The following is a 23,091-nucleotide window of genomic DNA, read 5'->3' as shown; positions in this document are numbered from 1 at the left end:
TAATTGCTAATTATAAGTGTACAGACAAAAAAACTGCTTCATGTCCCATACCCCAAGGATGGACACAGTCATTTTCCTACTCAAAGGTGAAATATAACAAGCCCTTGATCATACTTCAGCAAGTACAGTTATGGGGCAGGAAAAGAAATTAAGTTCCATATGCTAAAATTTACACTTATTGCTATGAACTAAGTTTTAATGTATTTCTTGAGTCAAAACCAAATGTCTGAGGACGCACTAAGCTTATGATACTTTCAGCTATAACTCATTCACTTCTCTAAGTGAGACTCATGGTAATGGAACGTGTCCAGGCTTTCAAGCATCTAAACTGAAGAAACATTAAAGCCACCCTGTATAATTAGGCCAGAAAACTTCAGAGGGGTGACTGATCAGGGCTTCTCAGGACTGGATGTTGGTTGAATTGAGGATTCGGGAAGCAGCATCAGATTTGGAAGCCTTTGAAAGTTCGCGCTGTTGAAAAATAAACAACATCAATGGCAGGACTGACCCCTCTCATGCATGCCCTGCCCTGGTAAATAAGCACGAGTGAATGTCAGCACACGGCCCTCTGAGGGCGTTTCTCTAAGACAGTGGGCCCTAGCCCAGCACAGGCTGTTAGGAATCCAAGGGAAGGGAATGCTTAGTCACAGATTAAGCAGGTGCGTATATGCGCCTTGATCGCTTTCCTCAGCCAGTCCATTTTGTTAAAACCTCACAGAAGAGAAATCCCTTAGACTTCACCAAGTACTCTGAGTTGTCAAGCTAGATAGGCAACAAACTTTGGTCTTTTGAGCTCTTTATGAAACATCGGGCCAGAGTGTATATCTACCAATCCCTGGGGCTGAGGGCCTGTTAACCTGCTGGTGATTTCATCTCGTGCTGGAGCACATGGTACCGAAGCAGAAAACAAAGCATGTGAGACAAAGCCAGTGAGAAAGGACAGGTGTTAGTGGAGGTTAGTCTCCTGGATTCAGTGCTGCCTGGTGGAGCCCACAGTCACAACAGCCCAAACCAGGGGAGCCTTCCTGACTGAGCCAAAGACAGATACAGATACGTGTAAGCACCGAGTGGATGAAGCGGGGCTGGCTGAGCAAACAGGAAAGAGAAAGCTGGACTTTGTGGCCCACAGTCAGCTAACCACAGTGGCAAGTACTCACTTCTGTAGGTAGAACCACAACAGTCAAGTACTTGATAGGGACTTCTCTGGTAGATCAGTGCTTAAGACAGCTTGAGGTTCAGTCCCTGGTTGGGGAACTAAGGTCCTACATGCCACACAGCATAGCCAAAATAATAATAAAACAACTCTTTAAAAAAAAGTAACTTGACAAAAGTAAAAGAATATAAAGCGAGCTTCAGAGCTCAAAATGAGCTGTAGCCTTGGGCAGCTGTCACATTCTTCGTTACTGCAGAAAGACAATTGATGCCCTAGGCTGTCACTCAATATCCCCCACAATGGTGAAGGACGGCCTCGCCTCTCAATAGTTAGATACTCAGGGCTCACTAAGGAGAGGGCACTGCAGTTAAGTGTCGGTAAATGTGAAGTAGGTTACTAGGAGCTGAAGAGCATTGTGGGGAAAAAACAACTTTCTTCCAGTGCCTCCTGTGTTCTTTAGCAGCTCAACGTGGTAGAAATAGGCAAAGGCAGAGAAATGAGCATGGGCTAGCCCAGAGCAGACAGAAAGTTGGCAGTGCAGCTCCGAGGGGTTAGTCAGACATATACTCCAGGAAATAATCAGCACACAGGCCAAAAACCTGATAGGCAGCACACAGCTGGGGCTCCCCTCCCCACGTGATAGGGCCTCTCCTTTTTAGCACACTGGAGGCCCTTAATGTCACAACTGGGGAGGGTGGAAATTCTCTGTTGTGAAATAACAGGATAAAAAAACTTTGCCTAACTTTAGATGGGGCTGAGAATCCAAGTCTGAACAAGTTAATCGGCAGGTTAGTCTGTTTAGTTAGTCTATTGGGAACTTAAGCCAGATATTTACTATTTTTGAAATCTGTATTAGGGATTCCTGCTTCCTTTGTTAAAAAAAAGAAGTCTTATGATAGTAGACTTGAGATTATTGGTTAGTGCAGCCCTGTGCCCACATGGGAATGAAGCCAGCAGATGACAGATCAGCTTGGAAAAGGGACATGGGACATGCAGGGGTTGCCATACAGACCTGAAGCCCAACAGTGGAGCTGTCAGAGAGGGACGGATCCTTCTAAGAACAAAGAATTAAGACAATTACCAAGACTCCACCAAGAGAGCACCAGGGCAGTGATTAAAAAGGTTACCTCCTGCAGCCAGGGAATGGTATTTCTTAAGCAGAAGGATCCAGGTTAAATGTCTGGTTGCTGCTGCCATCTTTCTTCCTGTATACCACCCTTAAACCACCCCCACCTCATGCCATGGTCATGTCAGGAAAGGGATTCTCAGCCTCCAAAGATCCATCCGAACTAACAGCCTGGGTGCCCCTGGGGAGATACCGTCTCTGCCCCAACTGTGTGCTCCCCATGGACTGGTAGATATTAGAAAAGGTGAATTACCGCAAACTCAGAATAGGTGCTGGCAACAGAATTAATGCTGAAGTTGCGCCGTGGGGGGGCCGAGTCAGGGTACCCACCGCTGAGGATGCTGCCATTGAGCTCCAGGTTCTCCTTGTTGGTTCCATGCTTGACGGCACGGGGTGTTTTTTTCCCCGAACAGGTGGAAGTGATGACTGGCTGTAGAGAAAAGATCCTTCAATGTATCACCCTTATAATGACTACACATACACACGTTATCAAAGGCTGACACCGTCTTTATTCATGTGTCTGTAATCCTATTCTTCTGGTTTAACACATATAAATTCTTAATGATCTGCAGAACCCTTATCTTGAGCATAGTCTGTAGAATACTTGAAAGACTGAACACATTTTAGCACACACTCCTCACCCCTCTCCTGGGGTGAGAGTTCCTGTCTGCACCTAGTCATCCAGTGTCACTGGGCTGGAACCCACATGCAGAGGCCTCACACAGGAGCACTGAAGACCAGGCTTTCAACTGAGCCTATGGAGACTTCGGTTTCCCAGCCATCCCAGTGCTTCCACAACACTAGACAGGGCTCAGGATGACCATTCTCTCCTCTTCTCTCATTTAGTCTTTGAGAGACTAGTTAGCTTCCATCTGCTAACTCTCAGCATCTCGATGATAACCAGATGCAAGGACCTTAGAAACGAACAGGTGGGCGGGCCCTTGTGTGGCTGAACCACACTGACTCCTTTTTGTCAGCTCCACCTTAGGCCTGCAGTCCCACCCTCTCCCCGTCCTGCATGACTGACCTTCAATCTACACATAGGAATGTGCCCAAGCCAGACAAAGTCCCTATCAAGTCTGACCTTCACCTGATACGAAAACTGCAGAATGCCTTTCGCTGAGGCAGGTGTGGTGGTCTCGAGACCCTGGGAGAAGGAAAACTGCACAGTGCCTATCAGTACCGACGCGCTGCTCCTAGATGTTTCTACATTTTAAGCTTTGGCCCCTTTAAGTCCCTCTCTACCCCTTTCGGTGCTTGAGTGCAGGTGCAAATGCCTCTGGGTCACTGTCTGCTGGATCCTGCCTGTATGTAAATTACCCACAGTAAACTTCATAATTGCACTTGATGAAGCGACCTGCTTTGTTTTTCGGTCTCAAAGCTCCTTCTCAGTCCAGAGGACAGTATTCAGTGTCTCTGCCTCCTAACAGACCCTGGAGTGCATAGGCCGGGCTGGTGTTGCAGATGTGCTTGTACACAGAGCATACTGACCTTGCTGCCAGAAGGTGGAAGTCGAGACACAGGAGAGCGGTAGACTGTCCCCGAAAAGACAGGCCGAATGCTGCTGTTGGCCGTAGCATTGGACATGGTGGTAGTGTTCAGCTAGAACGAGAGACAGGATTACTGACGTGAGACAAGGTGCTGAGTAACCCATCCTTATATTACAGAGGAGTGAGCAGTCCTCCTGTGAGCAGGGAAGCAGTCTAGAAAAGTGTTCAGTGTTCCATCCAGCAGGTGGAATTGTAAAATGGGACAACCATTTTGTTTCGAAAAGTTAAACAGGCAACTATCCTAAGACCCAGCCATGTCACTCTTGGGTATTTACCCAAGAGAAATGAAAGCATATATCCATACAAAGACTTACACATAAATATTTACAGCAGCTTTATTTGTAGTAGCCAGAAAACTAGAAATAAGCTAAATATCCATCAACACAGGCAACTAGATAAGCAAATCGTGGTATATACATCCAGTAGAATACTATTTAACAATAAAAAGAGTAACCTACTGACATAACACAGATGAAAAAAATCAGACACAGAAGTATACACACTGTATGATTCTATTTCTATAAAATGTTAGAAAATGCAAACTAATCAATAGTAACAGAGCGAACAAAGCTATAGTTGCCAGGAGCTGGGGGGGATGGGTAAAGAAAGCAAAGAGTATATAAAAGGGCAAAAGGAAACTTTGGGTGTGATGGGTAAAAATTTATAACATGTTCTAAAATTTTCATCACATTATTTTTCTAATAAAAAATTAAGTACCTAATATCAAACAATAGGGAACTAGTTTAATAAATGACAGAATGTCAAAAAAACAGAATATATCAGCTAATAATGAGCATATTTAAAGAAAGTTTAATTCTCTGAAAAAGCAGAAATCAAAATTATATATGTGATCTCTATTTTATGAAAATACACTATTTTTAAAAGCTTTTTATAAAAGCAGGAAAAACACCAAATATTCTCATTGGTGCTTCTGGAGTTATACACTATAGGTGATTTTTAAAAAACATTTTATATGTTATAAAGTATGAGTTGAGGAGCGAAGAGGAAAATAGCACTCCATTTATCAAAAGAAAAGGTTTAAAAAAAAAACGGAGGGAAGGAAGGAACACAGCGCCATGGTCACTTGTCGGAATCACAGAATGAACCTCTGAAGGTTTTCATCATTATAGAATGTTGGCAGCTGCCGGCACCCCGCGTTTAATCCGGGACTCAACATCTGACACACATCAAAGCCCAGCAGTTCAGGCAGCTCCGCATTACCTTGCGCACTTTGCCTGGAGTGCTGGGTGTCGGTCCTCGGCGCTTGTTGGGTGTTCGCGGAGTACTGCCGTAGAGCATCTCTGTCTCTGTCTGCTTCTTGTTCTTTAGTTGCTATGTGAAAGTCAGGGGCAAGAGTGATAAATCCCAGAAAGAGAACAGCTCTGGGATGGGGGCAGAGGAAGGGCCAGAAATACAATGCAAGTGTCTACACCCAGAGCTAAAAAGAGCTGCCGGGAGCTGCGACTTCTCTAGCCAACCGAGAGCCCTGGCAGAGACTATGGGCCGCTCCCTCATTGCTCTGCCCCACTTCCCAAGCTGGGTTTACTTACTCGTTCCTGCTTGGCTCTCTCTTTCTCCAATCGGTGCATCTCCCACTGTTCTGTTACGTACTCCATGAATTTCTGCCCATTCACCACAAATGCCTTTGAATGCTCCCGTTCCCACATTTCAATCCTTGCTTTCAACTCCTCTTCCAACTGAGACCAGAAACAAGGACATGTTAATTACATCAAATCTTTGGTGTGAAACCTAAAAGAAATGATTCTCCCAAAGAACGCCTCCTACCCCCTCAGAGTATCAGTAGCCTGACTTCAGGTAGCTGGACCCATATGGGAAATAGGCCGGAGTGGCCAGAAATCAGTCTGGCATGGTTCATCCATAATATACTTGAAGGCGGGAAAAAGTGAGAACCCCGAGCCTGACCACTAAAGTTCTGGTGGCGGAAGCTGGAGGCAGCACCGGGGGAAGCTGCAACATTAAGCAGGCAGTGTTCACAGAGCAGCACTGGCTGGGCTGCAGCCTGGGATCCACCCCTTACGGGCTCTGAAGAGGTGGGCAAGGTGCTTAAGTGCTTAGTCCCTCCGTTTGCTCATCTGTAAAAACGGAAATAATAATACCAACCTCTTAAGGATGTTGTGAGGATTAAGTGAATTACTAAATGGAAAGCACTCTAAGATAGTATCTGGCACTTAATTCAATAAATGTTAACTATTATTATTAAAATAGAGAATACTAATGAAGTCCAAAGCACTTTCTCAAAAGGTCACCTTGTGTTATGGGATCAATGGTGCCCCCTGCCAAATTCATATGCTGATATCCTAATCCCCAGTACCTCAGAATGTGACTTTATTTGAACACAGATGTAATTAAGTTAAAATGAGGTCCTAAGGGCGAGTCCTAATCCAACTTAAGAAAATTTAAACACACACACATACAGTAGGAGGACGGTGTGGAGATACAGGGAGAAGATAAACTGTGTGGAGGCAGGAAAGAAGCCTCGGAAGAAACCAGCCCTGCTGACACCTTGATCTCAGACTTCTAGCCTCCAGGACTGAGAAAATGAATTTCTGCTGTTTAAGCCACCCAGTCTCTGCTACTCTGTTGTGGCAGTCCTGAAAACATAATAAAACTTGATATTCAGTTATCAAGGAATACTTGATACTAGGCAGACCCAGCAAGTACTTACTATCCTTGCCTAACCTTTGGAAGAGAATACAGTTTGGGAGCAAAATGATTCAAAGCAAGGGATATACAAAAAGTGAGATATTTTGTAGTCATGCACCAAACACTCGGAGCAACAGTATTACCTTAGGGAGTGTTTTTTGGAGCTTGGCTCTCTGCTTTTCCTCTTTTAGAAGATTTCCTCCACGATTTGTAAATCGACTTGGATCTGAAGCTTTTCTCTGTGAAAAACACATTTTAATTAGTAAATGCCTGTCAGTCAGTCACTTCTGCTAGAATCCATGCTCTCATAAATGGATGCATATTTGTAAGGAGACTTCAGAGTTTTCATCTCCACCCACTCTGAGTAGTGAGACACGGTGACTTTCTAAGGCAGGGAGTGGGGTATGACTACTCCCAGGGAGATGCAAGGTCATACACTGGGGTGCAGAAAAACTACTGTTTCCTTTTCCATCTAAAAAGTAAGACAGACTTTCATATTTACTGCACAATGTCACTGGCTCCTTTCCTTGGTTCAGAGGCCACCAAAGGGAAATGGGGGGTGCAGGGGGACAAGCAGGAGGTCTACACTCAGAGGGCTTGCTGGTGACTCCCCAACTTGCCCACTCCCACTGTATTAAAACAACACAGCTTAAATGTGCTCAGTGAAAGGGTTTACAGATCGTGTGATTTTTATTAAATTAACCCTCACAAAATGGACAAAAAATGGATAAAATGTTAGGCTTCTTATTCTTTTTAACTTTACTGTTTTTAGTTACATTCTACATTATATCAGAATAGTAATGTAAGTTTATAATTTATAAATACAAATTAGGTGAATACACTTAAAAACAGGGCAGATAATCAAAAATGTTTAGAAATTGTCTTGACAGTTTGGGAGCCAAACTGATAAATCCTGTTTCCTTTCCAGGCTGTTTGATTATTAACTTTCTATAAGCATATCTAAAAGGAATGGTAATTAGTTTTTTATTTTTCCTTAAACATTGGCATGTAAACAAGGGTTGCATATTTGGTTCTTTATTAGCTTTATATATATATATTTTAAAATTATAGTTGATTTACAATATTATATAGGTTTCAGGTGCACAACACAGTGATTCACAATTTTTAAAGGTCATACTCCATTTATAGTTACTATGAAATATTGGCTATTCTCTACAGTGTTCCATGCTGTACAATGTATCCCAGTGGCTTAGCTATTTCATACATAGTAGTTGTACTTCTTAATCCCCTAGCCGGTATACTCCCAGTTTCCCCCTCCCCACTGGTAACCATTAGTTTGTTTCTATGTCTGTGAGTCCGATTTTTTGTTATATTATATGTATTAGTTTATTTTCTAGATTCCACATATGAGTGGTGTCTTACAGTAGTTGTCTTTTCTCTGAGTTATTTCACTAAGCATAATACCCTATAGATCCATCCAAGTTGTTGCCAGTGGCAAAATATCATTCTTTTCTATGGTTGAGCTCTTTACTGACTTTCACTCTCCTCCTCCTTGCTTTCTACCAGAAGTAAGGAGGCATGGAGGCCTCGAACACTTGCTTTTAAACAGCTGTGAGATCTCACGCAGTTTTCTCTTCTTCTGAGTCCCAGTTTCCTGCCTGTAAACTTGGAGTTAAACTCCGGATTTGCTAAAGGGCTGTTCCAGCTCTAACAGGACTGGTATGGACCTAAGAATAAATCTCATGAATTTTATGCCCAAGGTGCCTCACTTGCCTCAACCTGATCCCAGCTCTGAACTCTAAAATGCTCTAAGGGAACCTATTCGTGCTAAGTCTATCAGAACAAAAGGAATACAGAATACACAAATGTGCCCCAATAAACAGGCAATTTTCTAAGATAATAGCAAAAGTTTGAACAGTACAGAATGTTAGTTATCTGCCCCTACATCCACTCTTCTCTCCTTCCTTAGAAACAGACCTTGGATTTATCTACGGCAGCAGTTCTCCCAGCCTCACCCATAGCTGGTGTGGCATTTAAGTGGAGGTGCTATGAAGAGAGCCTGGGAAAGGATCTCGGGTGGGGGGGTGGGGGTGGGCAGTGCCTTTTGTGCTCCCGCCTTCACATGCTGTGTGAAACGCTGTGGTGGGAGCTCCAGAACCACCGTGGACCTGAGCTTAGACTCACCCCTTAGTGGTGGAGGAGCTATGAACTGGAGAAGCCTGGGACCCCACTGACTATGGAATGGCCATACCTGCCTTACACTGCCTACCTCTAGACTTCCTTTATGCAAGAAACTTCAGCCTTATTGAAGGAATTAATTTGGGGTTTTTCTCTTACATGTTTCTAAGCTTGACAAATACAGATGGGTTAGCAGTAACTTATAGATGTAATGATAAAACCTGGTAAACAGCAAAGGAAACAGGCTCTGACTCCACGCAGAGGATGTTTTCTTAACACCACACTGTACTCTAAGGAAAACAGAAAAACTAGAGTAGTACCTCAAACTCTAAGAAAAGCCTCCAGCTCTCTTCCCACTTCTGGACACCTTCAAAGAGTTCTTTGTGAACCTCATAGTAGTTTCTTAACCGCACGATCTCGGCATCATGGAGCTGGAGCAGATTTTCTGTGTAGTCCTCTGCAAGATACAGGCCCAGTAGTTTTAAGAAATCCCTCCAGTGTTTAGTATCCCAATTTACTAACCCCTCATCCCCCTAAAATGGAAGCAGATTTTTCTCCCTTAGAGTAAAAGTGATACACGAGTAATTGTGTGCTGTAGATAATAAGAGCCAGGTTTGTCACCATCAGCCTGGTAGGACTGGAGACTGATCAAGGCGTAGAATAATATGACTAAGATTCTCAAAACTTCTGTCATCTTTTGCCTTGTCTTAGGTTTCTTTCATATTCTTTCTTTTCATGCTGCCCAATAGAGGGCTGAGTCACAGAAAATGTCCAGAAATGTGGAATTCAGTAAAGACAGCAGCATCTTTATATTCAGTTCAGACCAGAATTCCACTGGGCCCTTGGGGGCATACTCCTGGGCTCAAAAGTGGGCTCTGCCATTGACCTGCTGTGTGTGTCTGGGTTAAGTTGTGCAACATTTATGTGCCTCAGTGTCCTTCCTCATCCCTTAACCTGAGTATTAAGTGAGGTAATCCTGTTAAGAGTCTGGCATTGCACCTGGCAGCACAGAGTAAGCACCTGATAAACCTGAGCTTCACACCCACAGGCCACAGAGTTATACTGCTTCAGAGATCCCTCATTTCCCAATAGCATTTGCAAATGCTTATTTGAACAGGAACGGCAATTTATGCTGAATGGCTTGGAAATTTATGCCTCTGTTCCAGAGGAAATACTTCCCAGTGAATGTCTGCACTTGTAAAACACAAGTGAGCAGCCGCATGAAGAGTGACACTTCTGTACGAACCAGAGTAGTAAGCAGCGAAAGCCTGCCTCTGCTCCTGGCTGTAAAAACACTTGTCCCAGTACTGAGCCACCTCCACTCGGATTGCCTCAATCACTTTCTTCATGTTTTGCATTTTAAGTTCTTCCAACCGATCCACTTCTAATTGCAGCTGAAACAAAAAGACCTGTTAAAAGTGCTTCATATTTATGTAAATTTGCAAAATATTTTCCCCGTTTTTAATAAAGTGAAGTGAAAGTTGCTCAGTTGTGTCCAACTCTTTGTGACCCCATGGACTATAGTCCATAGAATTCTCCAGGCCAGAATACTGGAGTGGGTAGCCTTTCCCTTTTCCAGGGGATCTTCCCAACCCAGGGATAGAACCCAGGTCTCCCACATTGTAGGCAGATTATTTACCAGCTAAGCCACAAGGAAAGCCCGTTTTAATAAAATTACAACACAAAACCACAGTGGCAAGTCAACACTCTATAACAATGATATCCTAGGAGCCAGAAATGTAAGAAACATACACACAAAATAACAGATGATCAGGCTACTGCCACCCTTTTCTGATGCTTGTCTTAAAAACAGGCTCACTCAGGATTTCCTTGGTGGTCTAGTGGCTAAGACTCTGTACTCCCAATGCAGGGGGCCCAGGTTCAATCCCTGGTCAGGGAACTAGATTCCGCATGCAACTAAGACCTGATGCAGCCAAATAAATAAATATTAAAACAAGAAAGAAAGAAAAAAACAGGTTCATGCAAGGCAGAAGCTGGTGAAGACACCAGTGTGTGCTCACGCTCAGCTGCCTGCCACTCTTCGGGACCCCATGGACTATGTAGCCCGCCAGGCCCCTCTGTCCGTGGGATTTCCCAGGCAAGAATACCAGACTGGGTTGCCACTTCCTATTCCAGGGGATCTTCCTGACCCAGGGATTGAACCCACATCTCCTGCACTGGCAGGTGGATTCTTTACCACTGAGCCACTAGGGAAGCCTCAGAGATATCACACTTGACACCAAAAAGCTGACTCAGTGCCCTTAGGGTTCCTTACCGCTTTCCGGACCTTGGCCTTTGACCCAGTCATAACCGTGGCCACAGCTTCTCTTTCTTCTGCAGGTATTTGCAACCTATCCCAGAGCTCTCGTATCTGAGCACGCAGCCCCTCACACACTGCTTCATTTTGTGATTTTCGCACTTCCAGCTGTAGCAAGGAAAGCCAGGGGTTACAGCAATGAGAGCAGCAGAGAGAAAGCTGGCCCTCTGGCTTCCTACAAAGATACATCTTTACCGCACGGAGAAGCACTTTCACAAGACTGTGAAGAGCTGTGTTTTCATGAATTCTGAAAACAAACTATAAGGCTGCTATTATGGTAGTAGGGTGTCAGATCTCCAAAATAAGGATTTAAATTTAAACTAAAAAAAAATTTTTTTTTCAGTTAAACACTAAACTAATTCAAATAACTTAGTTTTCCACCCAAATCCTGTATTTCATATTCTTAGAACTACATATAAATTAAGGTTTTTGTTTAAAAAAAAAATTAAAGGTTGTATTTCACACAATACTATCTTTATCTTAAAGGAAAAAACTGCACGTTTTTTTTTCCCAATCTGCTGGATACTGTGGAGATCCCAGGCCATAATCTGAGTGACATTACCTGCCGGAGCAACTTCTGTAGTGTTGCAATATTTTCCAGAGATAAACAGAAGGCTTCTTCATCTTCACACACCACGTCTCTTTCAAAGCTTGTGTCTGGCGTGTGCTCTAATTCCTCCATACACAGTATGATCTGTCTCTTTATGTTAACAAACTCCTCACGCCTAGATGCCTATGAAAGAAGGTGATTATAAGATACCTGGAGGAAAGTCAAATGACTTTTAGGACATATGAATGTTGACATAAAGCTATGACAAACCTAGACAGAATGTTAAAAAACAAAGACATCACTTTGTTGACAAAGGTCCATATAGTCAAAGCTACGGTCTGTCCAGTAGTCATGTACAGGTATGAGAGTTGGACTATAAAGAAGGACGAGTACCGAAGAATTGATGCTTTTACACTGTGGTGCTGGAGCAGACTCTTGGGACTGCAAGGAGATCAAACTAGTCAATTCTAAAGGAAATCAGTCCTGAATATTCATTGGAAGGACTGATGCTGAAACTGAAGCTCCCAATATTTTGGCCACTTGATGCAAAGAGCCGATTCATTGGAAAAGACCCTGATGCTGGGAAAAATTGAAGGCAGGAGGAGAAGGGGGTGACAGAGGATGAGATGGTTAGACAGCATCACTGACTCAGTGAACACGAATTTGAACAAACTGCAGGAGATAGTGCAGGACAGGGAAGCCTGGTGTGCTGCAGTCCATGGGGTCACAAAGAGTCACACGCTACTTGGCAAACTGAACAAAAACACCAATGTTAGCATACCTTTGTTTCCCTCAGAGTTGCCACGTGTTGTCTAAACTGGTTCAGCTCTTCTAAACTGGGAACTGAGGTGCTGTCAATTTCATAATGGGGCATGCAAAGAATTTCACACAGTTCTTGATCTTGTTCTTGAAGGATTTTCAGTTCTTGTTTTCTTTCCTTTTTCTGTTTTCTCCTCAGTTCCACCTGAGTGCGCAAATCCTTTTCTAGTTGCAAGATGGTTGTCTCTCCTTCTTCCTGTAGGAGACAATGTACCACTGTTAAAGTGCCAAGTGGATTTCTTCAAAGGAGGAGAAAGATGATGGAAAAAAAAGACTAGGATGACAGACTTAGTTAAACTTACAAATAAGTTAACTTATTTGTTAACCTAACAGAATATAACCTAACCTAACAGAATATGGCACAGAGAGGGCCCCATAACAAGGTTCCCCAGTAAGGAAAGGTGCCAGGGCAATTTTATCAGAGGTAAAAATGGTTGAAAAACTTGCTTTGAGTTAGCTATGGTTATTTAGCTCCTAACTAAATGTTTATCCCAATAATCCTAAGAACATCACTTAACCATCCCAATAATTGAAGGTTATCACTTAACCAATAAAAATCCATTTTGTACTCCTTGCTCTACTCCTGATAAGCAGAAGAAAAAAGTGGCAGTTATATGTCCTATAAATTTTATTCAACATTAAACTAGGAACTGTCATATAATTTAAGGGAGATGTACTACTGAATACCTAACTTCTCTTCCAATTTCATATCAAAAGTTTTTTAAAAAAAGACTTAAAGAAGGAATCTCAAAAAACAACAAAATTCTGTAAGGCAATTATCCTTCAATTAAAAATTTTAAAAAAAGGAATCTCTGTTCAAAATCAATGATATTTATGCCATTTGTGTTGATGTCCGAGTCTGCCTGATTGCTCATGGCTACAAGATATTAATTATCCTTAACTCTTTAAACAGTGTCCTCCTCCAAGGCTGCCTCCATCTAGAACCCCAGGCAGTTCTTTCTGTAACAGGGAGAGGGGCCTGAGACCTTACTGGCGCCACATCAGCCCCCTGTGTGCTGTCCCTGCACCCACCTCTATTCTAGTTACCTTCCCAACCCTCACTGTCTTCATTTTTATGATCCCAACACTGTTTTTACTGGTTCTAACCAGGGCTATGTTTTGGGGTCTCTTTGTCGTTCATGTCATGCTTGCTGGTGTCTGCGTTCATGTCTGACTCGTGCTGGAGCACGGGACAGCAAACTTGCAGCAAGAAACACAGATGAGCATCCTTGGGTTTGACCTCACTCTCCTGATATTCCTACTATGGAAACATTTCTTCTCATGTGGCTACTCTGGCTGGTTCAGTGGTGTGCAGCTTTCAAGTATGAAAAAATCCACAAAGGCAGGTTTGGGGGGTAACTTTCCCTTATATCACTCATCACTTTTGTTTCTTAAGTAGCTCTTTTCATTTTCTTTCACAGAAAGAATGGAATTATATCATCTATTCCTCTTTTAACTAAGCTCAGAGTTAAAAAATTTTTTATGTCCTACAAATTGATAGGAATAGGAAATTTGTTTTTGATTAAAACATTGCAACACTTAGGTGTTTCACCTCTCAACAGGGCAACTTATTTATATAAGTGAAAAAATAGCTTTGCTGGAACCAAGTAACTAGGCAACATGTTCCACCCGTTTCTCATGTCCAGTATTAGCCCTACAAGGAAACTTTCCACCTGGAGCTCCAAATCAAAGTTCTTCCCTCAATCTCAGACCCAAACAGGATCCCCTGACACCCTGCCACATACATGAAAAGGCTCGACATTTAACTCGCTGCACAGAGTGTTCAGCTCTTTTTGACAGACGGCTATGCTTTTGATGAGTCTTTCCTTCAGGCTTTCCTCTTCAGCAATCATCATATCCAAGAGGTCCTATGAGAGAGAAAACAGTCCTGTAAAAGTCCTGGGTTCTCCCCCATTAGCGTCAAACAACAACAAATAACACCAAAAACCTCACAGTTTCAAACTTTTAAGAAAGGACTTTAAAAAAAAACAGGACTTCCCTGGCGGTCCAGTGGTTAAGACTCCACACTCCCGGTGCAGAGGACCCAGGTTCAATCCTTGGTCTGGGAACTAGGATCCCCATGGTTTGGCCAAAACAAACATGCAAACAAAACTGGGAGGAGCCTGTGACATCCTAGCGTCACTTCTATATTCTATTTTAGATGAGACACCAACATCCTTACCCCTGGTCCCACTGCAAAGAGGCCAGTGCTACTAAACTCACCTTGATGTGCTTCTTTACAACCTCAGTTCTTTGTAACCGCTGGTCCTCTGGAATGCCAATCAATTCCCATATTTCCCGAAGGTGATTCAGGGCTTTCTGGAGACATACTATGGACTCCTCTGCCAGCACCTCACTAAAAAGCAAAAGAGAAGCCAGCTACATGAGCCACTGCCTCCAGTCTAAAAACTGTATTTACAGAAACTAAAACTAGTCTCTCAGTGGGCTCAAGGCTAAAAAAATTGGAAACAAGCATTCAACTTAATTCATCTTTAACTACTCCCCTATCCTTCCCCCCACAAACACCACAACCCTGGCAAAGCAAAATCCAGTATCATGTTACATTGTAGAAATTCAATCTTACACTGTGTAAATTCAATCTTTTGAATAATACTCAGAATCTGGACTTCAATCAATGATTCTATCTATGGCAGTATATTACGGAAAAACAGAAAAAATGTCAGCTCCTATAAAACAGCTGGAAGTTTATTGCAAATCTGTTATTCATCTTTTTCCCTTCCAGTTTTATTAAGCTATAATTAATATATAGCACTGTATAAGTTTAAGGTATACAGCACAATGACTTGATTTACATACATCATGAAGTGTTATCACAATAAGTTTAGTAAACATCATTTCATATAGGTAAAATATTAAATTTTAAAATTATTTTTCTTATGACTAGAACTCAGTATTACTCTTAAACAACTTTCATAAATAACATACAGTGGTGCCAATTATATTGATCATGTACATTATATCCCTATTACTTATCTTAATACTGATTTATCTGGACTTCTGTGGTTAAAACTCTGATTGCCAATACAGGGGACACAGGTTTGGTCCCTGCCACAGGCCATGGGCAACTGAGTCTGTGCACCACAACTCCTGAGCGCTTCGCAACAGAGAAGCCACTGCAGTGAGAAGCCTGCGCGCTGCGACCAGAGAGTGGCCCCGCTCACAGCAACTAGAGGAAGCCCACGTAGCAGCGAAGACCCAACAAAGCCAAAAATACATTGATTAAATACAAATTTTTTAAAACCCTGACTTATAACCTTCTGACTGCCCTCATCCAATTCTTCCTTCCCCCTACCCCCAGACTCTGGTAAGCTAAAACTAATCTCTTTTTCTCTGAATTTGCTTGTTTCTGAAATATAATTGACCTATAACACTATGTTAATTCCTGCTAGAGAACACAGTGAATATTAGTGAACATATTTCTATACATTTCAAACTGATCACCAGAATAAGTCTAGCTACAATAGGTCACCATACAAGATATTACCTAGTTCTTGGCTACATTCTGCACACTATCCATTTCATACCTGTAACTCATTTATTTTGAAACTGGAAGTTTGTATTCTTCTTTTTTTTAGTTTGGCTGCACTGGGTCTTTGTTGCTGTGGGATCTTCATTGTTGCCTGCAGGATCTTTTCGTTGTGGCATATGGGATCTCAGTTCCCTGACCAGAAATCAAACCCATATCCCCTGAATTGCAAGGCAGATTCTTAACCACTGGATGGCCAGGGAAGGCTCTGACAGTTCTATATTTAATTTTTTGAGGGATTGCCAACTATTTTCCATAGTGGCTACTCCAATTTACATCCCCACCAACAGTGCACAAGGGTTCCCTTTTCCCAGTATCCTCGCCAATTCATGTTATCTGTTATATTTAATAAAAGCCATTCTGACAGTTGTGAGGTGATTATCTCATTGTGGTTCTGATCTGCATTTCCCTTTTGATTAGTGATGTTAAGCATCTTTTCATGTGCCCGTTGATCATCTGTATGTCTTCCTTGGAAAAATGTCTATTCAGATCCTCTACCCATTTTTAGTAAGGGTGTTTGTTTTCTTAATGTTGAGTTGTATATATTCTTTGTATATTTTGGATATTAACCCCTGATCAGTGTTGATGAGTATATAGAAAAGCCAGAACTTTCACACGCTACTGGTTGGAGTGAATTAGTACACCATCTTGAGACTGTTGGCAGTATCTGTTAAAGTTAAACTCTGGATGTGCTTTGCTACCAGTCAGCCAGGAGGCCTGGAACAAGTCACTGAAGCTCTTCTGTGCAAGAAATGAGGCTAGAGGCTCTCACTGGTCCCCTCTCTGTTACAGCATATTCAGGGGTTCTGAATCACCAGCCTACATCGCCATGAACATCAGTTTCTCCATAGTTTTAATATACTTATTTCTAAGACATTTTTCTAGCCAAGAAATTCCAATGTAAAGGTTTCCTGTCCTAGTTGCAGAAAAACTTTTGCACAGATACTAGTTGCCTATACCAGATGGCAATATCAATACACACATAATGAAGAGTGTTTAAAAGAATTTACTGGGACTTCCTTGGTGGTCCAGTGGTTAATCTGCCTACCAACGCAGGGGACATGGGTTCGATTCCTGCTCTGGGAAGATTCCACATGCCTAGGGCAACTAAGCCCGTGCGCACCACCACTGAGCCCATGCTCTAGAGCCTGTGCTCTGCAACAAGAGAAGACACTGCAATGCGAAGTCCAGGCACCGTGTACAACGCAACTAGAGAAACAGCCACAAAGACCCAGCACAGCCAAAAATTAATTAATAAAAAAATGAAAAGAAAACCTACAGAATGGGGAGAAAATATTTGCAAATGATGTGACAGACAAGGGCTTAATCTCCAAAATACACCAACAGCTCATACAACAATAAAAAAGAGAAACAACCCAATCAAAAAATGCACAGAAGACGTTAATAGACATTTACCCAAAGAAGACATACAGATGGCCAATGGGCCCATGAAAAGATTCTCAGCATCACTAATTAGTAGAGAAATGCAAATCAAAACCATAATGAGGTACCACCTCATAACTGGTCAGAACAGCCATCATTAAAAGTCTACAAACAACAAATGCTGGAGAAGGTGTGAAGAGAACCCTCCTACACTACTGGAGGGAGTGTAAGTTGGTGCTGCCTCTATGGAAAACAGTTTGGAGGTTCCTCAAAAAAAAAAAAAAAAATGGAGTTGCCATATGATCCAGCAGTTCTACTCCTGGGCACATACCCAGACCAAACTATAACTTGAAGATACATGCACCCCTAGTGTTCACAGCACTGCTATTTACAATAGCGGGAAACAATCTAAATGTCCATCAACAGATGAATGGATAAAGAAGGTGTGGTGTATATATATACACACACAATGGAATATTAGTCCACCATAAAAAAGAAAATAATGCCATTTGCAGCAACACAAATGGACCTAGAGATTATCATAAGTGAAGTAAATCAGAAAGATAGACAAATACCACATGCTATCAAGAGTCTAAAATACGACACACGACAGACTCAAAGATACAGAGAACGTATTTGCAGTTGCCAAGGGGGAAGGAAGGATTGGAAGATTGGGATTAGCAGATTCAAACGGTATAGCACACAAAACTATATTCAATACCCTGGGAATAAACCATAGTGGAAAAGAATATATGTATAACTGAATCACTTTGCTATACAGCAGAAATTAACACAACATTGTAAATCAATTGTATTTCAATAAAACTTTAAAGGAAACTAAAAGCATAAAAAATGTAAAAAAAAAAATTACCATGGTACAATTATGTACTGCCTTGCTAATTGGTTTCAGGTAATTCCTGAAAAGGTGTAAATTTGAGATTTTTTTCTTATACTACATCATTTGAAAAACTGAGGGTGCCTACCAGAATACCATTCAAGAATACAGAGGTTGAAAGGGGCCGATTTTTCCAGTCTGGAGACTCTTAAGTCACTAGCCCAGAAGATATACTAAATGGCCCTTTAAATGATTTCCTACCTTCTGGCAGCATTCCACTGATCTACCATCCTATTTTTTTTCTAAATAGCCCTCTAAAAAAGCTTGTTAAGCTCCTCTGTACAACCTGCTTCAGAAATCAAGCCAATAGTTAATTCAGTGACCATTCTGATAACCATATTTTTCAGGCATATTTCTCATAGTCTTCTTTAAATATGAATACTTGAAACCAGATTACCTGAAAGTCTGGTTTTGTTAGCTTAGTAATTCCAGTTGTTAGATCTGTCAGGCTGGAAACCAAAGTTAATTGATAACTTTTCCTTCCCCATCATTCACTTTCTTGAAAGCAGTATATGCCTGAACAATCCAAAAACTGCTAATGGACTTGGGAGTAAGAGTCTTGTGTAAAATGTCATTTAAAATTCTACCAGTCTTCAGAATGTCATTCAGAGAAGGCCATGGCAATCCACTGAAGCGACTTGGCAGTAGCAGCAGCAGAATGTGTCATTAGCTGAAACACACAGCAGCTTTACTGTGCTCTCTTTTAAAAAGTTATTTGTCATCCACAACCTGACACCCAACATCTGTTTTCCAGTGGTACCAGTGATTTGTACTCCATTCCTATTCTCCCAAGGACAAGCATTTAAAAAGAACCGTCAGAATCATTAACCATGGAAGGAAGAACCTTCCAAAGCCATACATTAACCAGTTTGACCAATAACTACAAATTATTTAATAATGAATTATCACAATGCTTCATTCACTACTGTCAGAAAATAAGGTTAACATCTGTATCACTTTTAACACAAAAATCCAAGCACTGGCATTGTTTTCATTTTAGTGATGAGAAGGCAATGGCGCCCCACTCCAGTACTCTTGCCTGGAAAATCCCATGGACTGAGGAGCCTGGCAGGCTGCAGTCCTGGGGGTCGCGAAGAGTCGGACACGACTGAGCGACTTCACTTTCACTTTTCACTTTCATGCATTGGAGAAGGAAATGGCAACCCACTCCAGTGTTCTTGCCTGGAGAATCCCAGAGACGGGGGAGCCTGGTGGGCTGCCGTCTATGCGGTCGCACAGAGTCGGACACGACTGAAGCGACTTAGCAAACTGACATTCAACATCATTGCCCAAAGTTACAAGGCCGGTAAGAGGCGGAGTGATGAGTCCGGTCGCAATTTCAATTCGGACACCCCTTCCCCCCCACCCCACCCCCCTTCTCCCGCAATGCCTGAAAAGTTGCTAAAACGACCGGACAAGTATTCCTTAATTGGGAGTTTCTGAACTTGCAAGAAAACCAAGCTATGTTTCCAATTCGAGTAAAGTATTAACACTGCAACCCTGAGACACTGAAATGCAACGCTAAATTTAAAACTTGACCGCTTTATTGAAACCCTGACCACAAAAAACTCAGGACATACATAAAACAAGCCGTCGGTGCCAATAAGCAGCACCTGAGACGCTAGGTGTGTGGAGAGGGTGGGGCTCCCGGACTCCAGCTCCGACCGCCCCGCACCCGCGGCGCCGCTGGCCCGACCGGCCTCCCCACCCCGCCGCTGATCCCGGGCACCTGGATCAGCACCGCTAAGGGCGGCTGGACCTGCGGGGGCCGGAGGCCGCCGGGGAAAGGGCGCGTCAGGTCTGGCCTCCCCGCCGCCAGCGGCCCGCAGCCCTCGCGCCGGCTCACAGCTTCCCAGCGGAGCCCGGCCGCTCCCGGCCTCACTCGGGCGCGGCTGACAGGGCGCCCCGACCCCGGGTGGAGGGCGGCCCCTAGGACCCCGCACCGCCCCACACCCAGAAGGGGAGTCGCTCCCTCCCGCGTCCCCTCGACGCCCCCCACAAACATGCACCTTCTCCTCATGACGGACGCTCCAAGCGGGCGGGCGTCGAGGCCCCCGACCTTCTCCACGCGGGCGGATCGCAGCAACCTCCGGCAAGCACCAGCGGCGTCCCTCCAGCTCGCAGCTGCGCGAGCCGTTAGGTCTCGGCAGAATTTCAAACCTAACCGGAGGCGATAAAAGCCCCACGATTGGTGCCCCGTCCCGTCGCTCCTCTAGAAGCCCCGCCCTCTCCCCGCCCACCAGCGCGCCGCGGTTTGGGGCGGGGGCCTGCGCGCTGGGCGCGGTTTTCAAAGTGCGCGTCTCAGCCTAGAGACCGCTGAGTCTCCCGGTCTCCCTGGCTTGGTGCGTTTAAAACGCCTTGCCGCCCTCGGCCGGCGGGGTGACAGGAGCAGGAGTCACAGAAAAGCCTGGCGCCTTAATATGTTTCCCTCGCTCTTTCAGGCAGCAGTCCTGGAGACAGAGCTTTGGTGGCCGTTTCCCCAGATAGAAGAAAGCAGGACCTAAAGGGGACAGGGAGGGACGTTGGACCTTGCTCACCGGCCGGTGCTTTTCTGGTGATCTCATTTAATCTTCCCAACCATCCTACTTTTGTTGTTTAGTCGCTAAGTAGTGTACGACTCTGCGACCCCAATGGACTGTGGCCTGCCAGGCTTCTCTGTTCATGGGATCCAACCTGCCTCTCCAGCATTGGCAGGCGGATCCGTTACCACTCAACCAGCTGGGAAGCCCAGCCATCCTGCTAGGTAAACACCACCGTTCTATAGAAGGAAGTATCTCCACAAGGTTTGTGACTTCCCAGGTAACGATTGGTAAATAAATGAGATTACCTGGATCGTGGTTTTCTTTAAAACTACATGGGTTAAAAAAAAAAAAAACTACATGGGTTTATATAATTGTCCTGTGAAAAATTAAAGACTCAAAACTCCACAAAGTTGCTTGCAGCTGTGTGCTGTGCTCACTTGAGTGTGTCCGACTCTTTGCTACCACATGGACCTGTGGCTCCTCTGTCTGTAGGGATTCTCCAGGCAAGAATACTGTAGTGGGTTGCCATGTCCTCCTCCAGGGGATATTCCCAGCTCAGGGATTGAACCCAGTTCTCCCGCCATTGCAGGCTCACCATCTGAGCCACCAGGGAAGCACTTAATGCTTACGTATCACTTTTTCATGGTTGTGTAATATATGGTCGTGTAGGTTCATAATTCAACTCTTTTACAGTTGATGAATATTTAGGTGTCATTTGTACAAATGTTTTCATACCTGTCTCGGCATCTTTCATTCTTTCTTAGGGTTAGTGTAATTACTTTATGCTCCCTCTCCAGACAGGTTGTATTTATTAATTTGCCCTCACCACCAAGGCATCCTTGCTGGAAGAATACCTTCCTTACCCTCAGCAGCATGGAGTACTGCTGTCCTTGTGACATTTCTTTGCTTGATAAGAATAGTTGCTTGCTTGCTAATAACGGAAATTGCACATTTTCCCCATGTTTATTGGCCAACAGTAGTGTCGGTGAATTCTCATTTGCCTTTTCCATGAAAGAAAAGTAAAGGATGCTGGTTTGCTTAACCCTCATGACAGTGTGTTTTTTCACTTTCAGAAGAACTTCACTGTTGTTTTCAACATCCTTTAACTTGTTAGCAGTGTGCCAAACATTTGCACCACTATGTGGCTTACAGGCACCACTTTTTAAAATTTCTTGCTCTCTTTGTTGATCAAGTTGAGAGTTTTCCAGAAAGCATCAAAAACTGATCTTCAGACAGGTGGCCAGGGTTGTAAGTTTCCCGAGATAAGACAATTTTGCTATCATGTGCTTTACACTGTAGTTCTGAAGCTAACAAAGTCATAGAACCGTTGGAAGATAATTCAGGGCATATATTCAGCATGTAAAACACTTTGAAATGTATGTATACAAAAGGATCATATTATAGTCCTAGTGAACTGTACTGTTCTAGAATTTAAGTGCAGTGCACTGCCACCATTTATTCCTTTGGCCATAGGATGTTTTTCTGACTGTGTAATTCTTTTTACAAACTAACAGTCCTGTCAGCAGTGTCTTTGATCTTGCACACTAGTTTGGTGTAACACTGTCAAGCTTCTAGCTAGATACTTGAGGTATGCATTTTCCTTGGAATTTCAACACAGCAGTGTCATTTTCCTGTGGAAAGAATACTTTTGATGACCTAACAACACAGATTTGGGTCTTCTTTTTTTTCCTTAATATTTATTTGGCTGCGTTGGGTTTCAGTTGACAGACACAGGATCTTTCATTTGGCATAACTCGTTATGTGCATTTAGTTGCTCTGAGGTATGTAGGATCTTGGTTCCCTGACCAAGGATCGAACCTGTATCCCCTGCATTGCAGGGCAGACTCTTAACCACTGGACTACCAGGGAAATCCCTGGATCTTTCTTTTAAGAAGTGGCAGCACTGTGGATTGGGGAACAGACTGGAGGCAAAGCAAATGGAAGGGACAGTTTTGCAAAAAGCCCGGGCCAAAACAAGTACATCTGCCATGGGGATGGTGAAGAGAAATGAACTAGAAGCATTTAGAAATAATGGGTAGGGGGACCAGCTGAATGTGGTGGATAAAAAGGAAAAAAAAAAAAATCTAAGGTCAAGGATATAATTTCTTGCATGAACAAAACTAGGGCAGATGATGAGAATGTCAATTAGGGAAACACAGGAAGAGAGGCAGATGTAGGGGCCCCACGTGGAGACATGAAGTTCAGTTTGAGAGTTTATTTTAGACGTGCTGAATTTCAACTGCCCGTGGAATGGTCATGTTGGAAATAACAGCGTGAAGTTCAGCAGTGAGACAAAAGCTTGGGATGGGCAAGCGGATAACAACAAAAGACAGAGAAGGAGATGGCAACAAAGGAGGAGCCACAGACAGAGGAAACAAAGGAGATGGAAATACAGCCTAGGAGACGCAGGAGGACAAAACTGTCAT

General features: G+C 43.3%; 2 protein-coding genes and 1 non-coding gene across 3 annotated transcripts in view; 1 reads left to right on the top strand and 2 right to left on the bottom strand.

Annotated features, from left to right (window-relative positions):
* The window catches only part of GDPGP1 (GDP-D-glucose phosphorylase 1), a 198,690-nt gene that overhangs the window by 125,698 nt on the left and 49,901 nt on the right, over nt 1-23,091 (bottom strand). The window lies entirely within an intron of this gene.
* On the bottom strand, nt 368-20,252 carry PRC1 (protein regulator of cytokinesis 1). Its single transcript, XM_052659907.1, has 15 exons — nt 20,153-20,252; nt 14,542-14,674; nt 14,064-14,186; nt 12,281-12,514; nt 11,512-11,682; nt 10,908-11,057; nt 9,879-10,026; nt 8,953-9,089; nt 6,637-6,732; nt 5,380-5,526; nt 5,051-5,161; nt 3,771-3,881; nt 2,533-2,709; nt 2,166-2,207; nt 368-471 (listed from the first exon to the last, which is right to left on the bottom strand). The coding sequence occupies exons 1-15, from the start codon at nt 20,161-20,163 to the stop codon at nt 400-402; spliced, it is 1,863 nt and encodes a 620-aa protein (XP_052515867.1). The 5' UTR covers nt 20,164-20,252; the 3' UTR covers nt 368-399.
* On the top strand, nt 10,460-10,532 carry TRNAG-CCC (transfer RNA glycine (anticodon CCC)). Its single transcript has one exon. It is a non-coding gene; the product is annotated as a tRNA-Gly (tRNA).

Source organism: Budorcas taxicolor, chromosome 21, assembly GCF_023091745.1.
Source record: "Budorcas taxicolor isolate Tak-1 chromosome 21, Takin1.1, whole genome shotgun sequence".
Lineage (NCBI taxonomy): Eukaryota > Metazoa > Chordata > Mammalia > Artiodactyla > Bovidae > Budorcas > Budorcas taxicolor.
The sequence above is the reverse complement of the archived record's forward strand: the minus strand, read 5'-3'. Positions and strand labels throughout refer to the sequence as shown.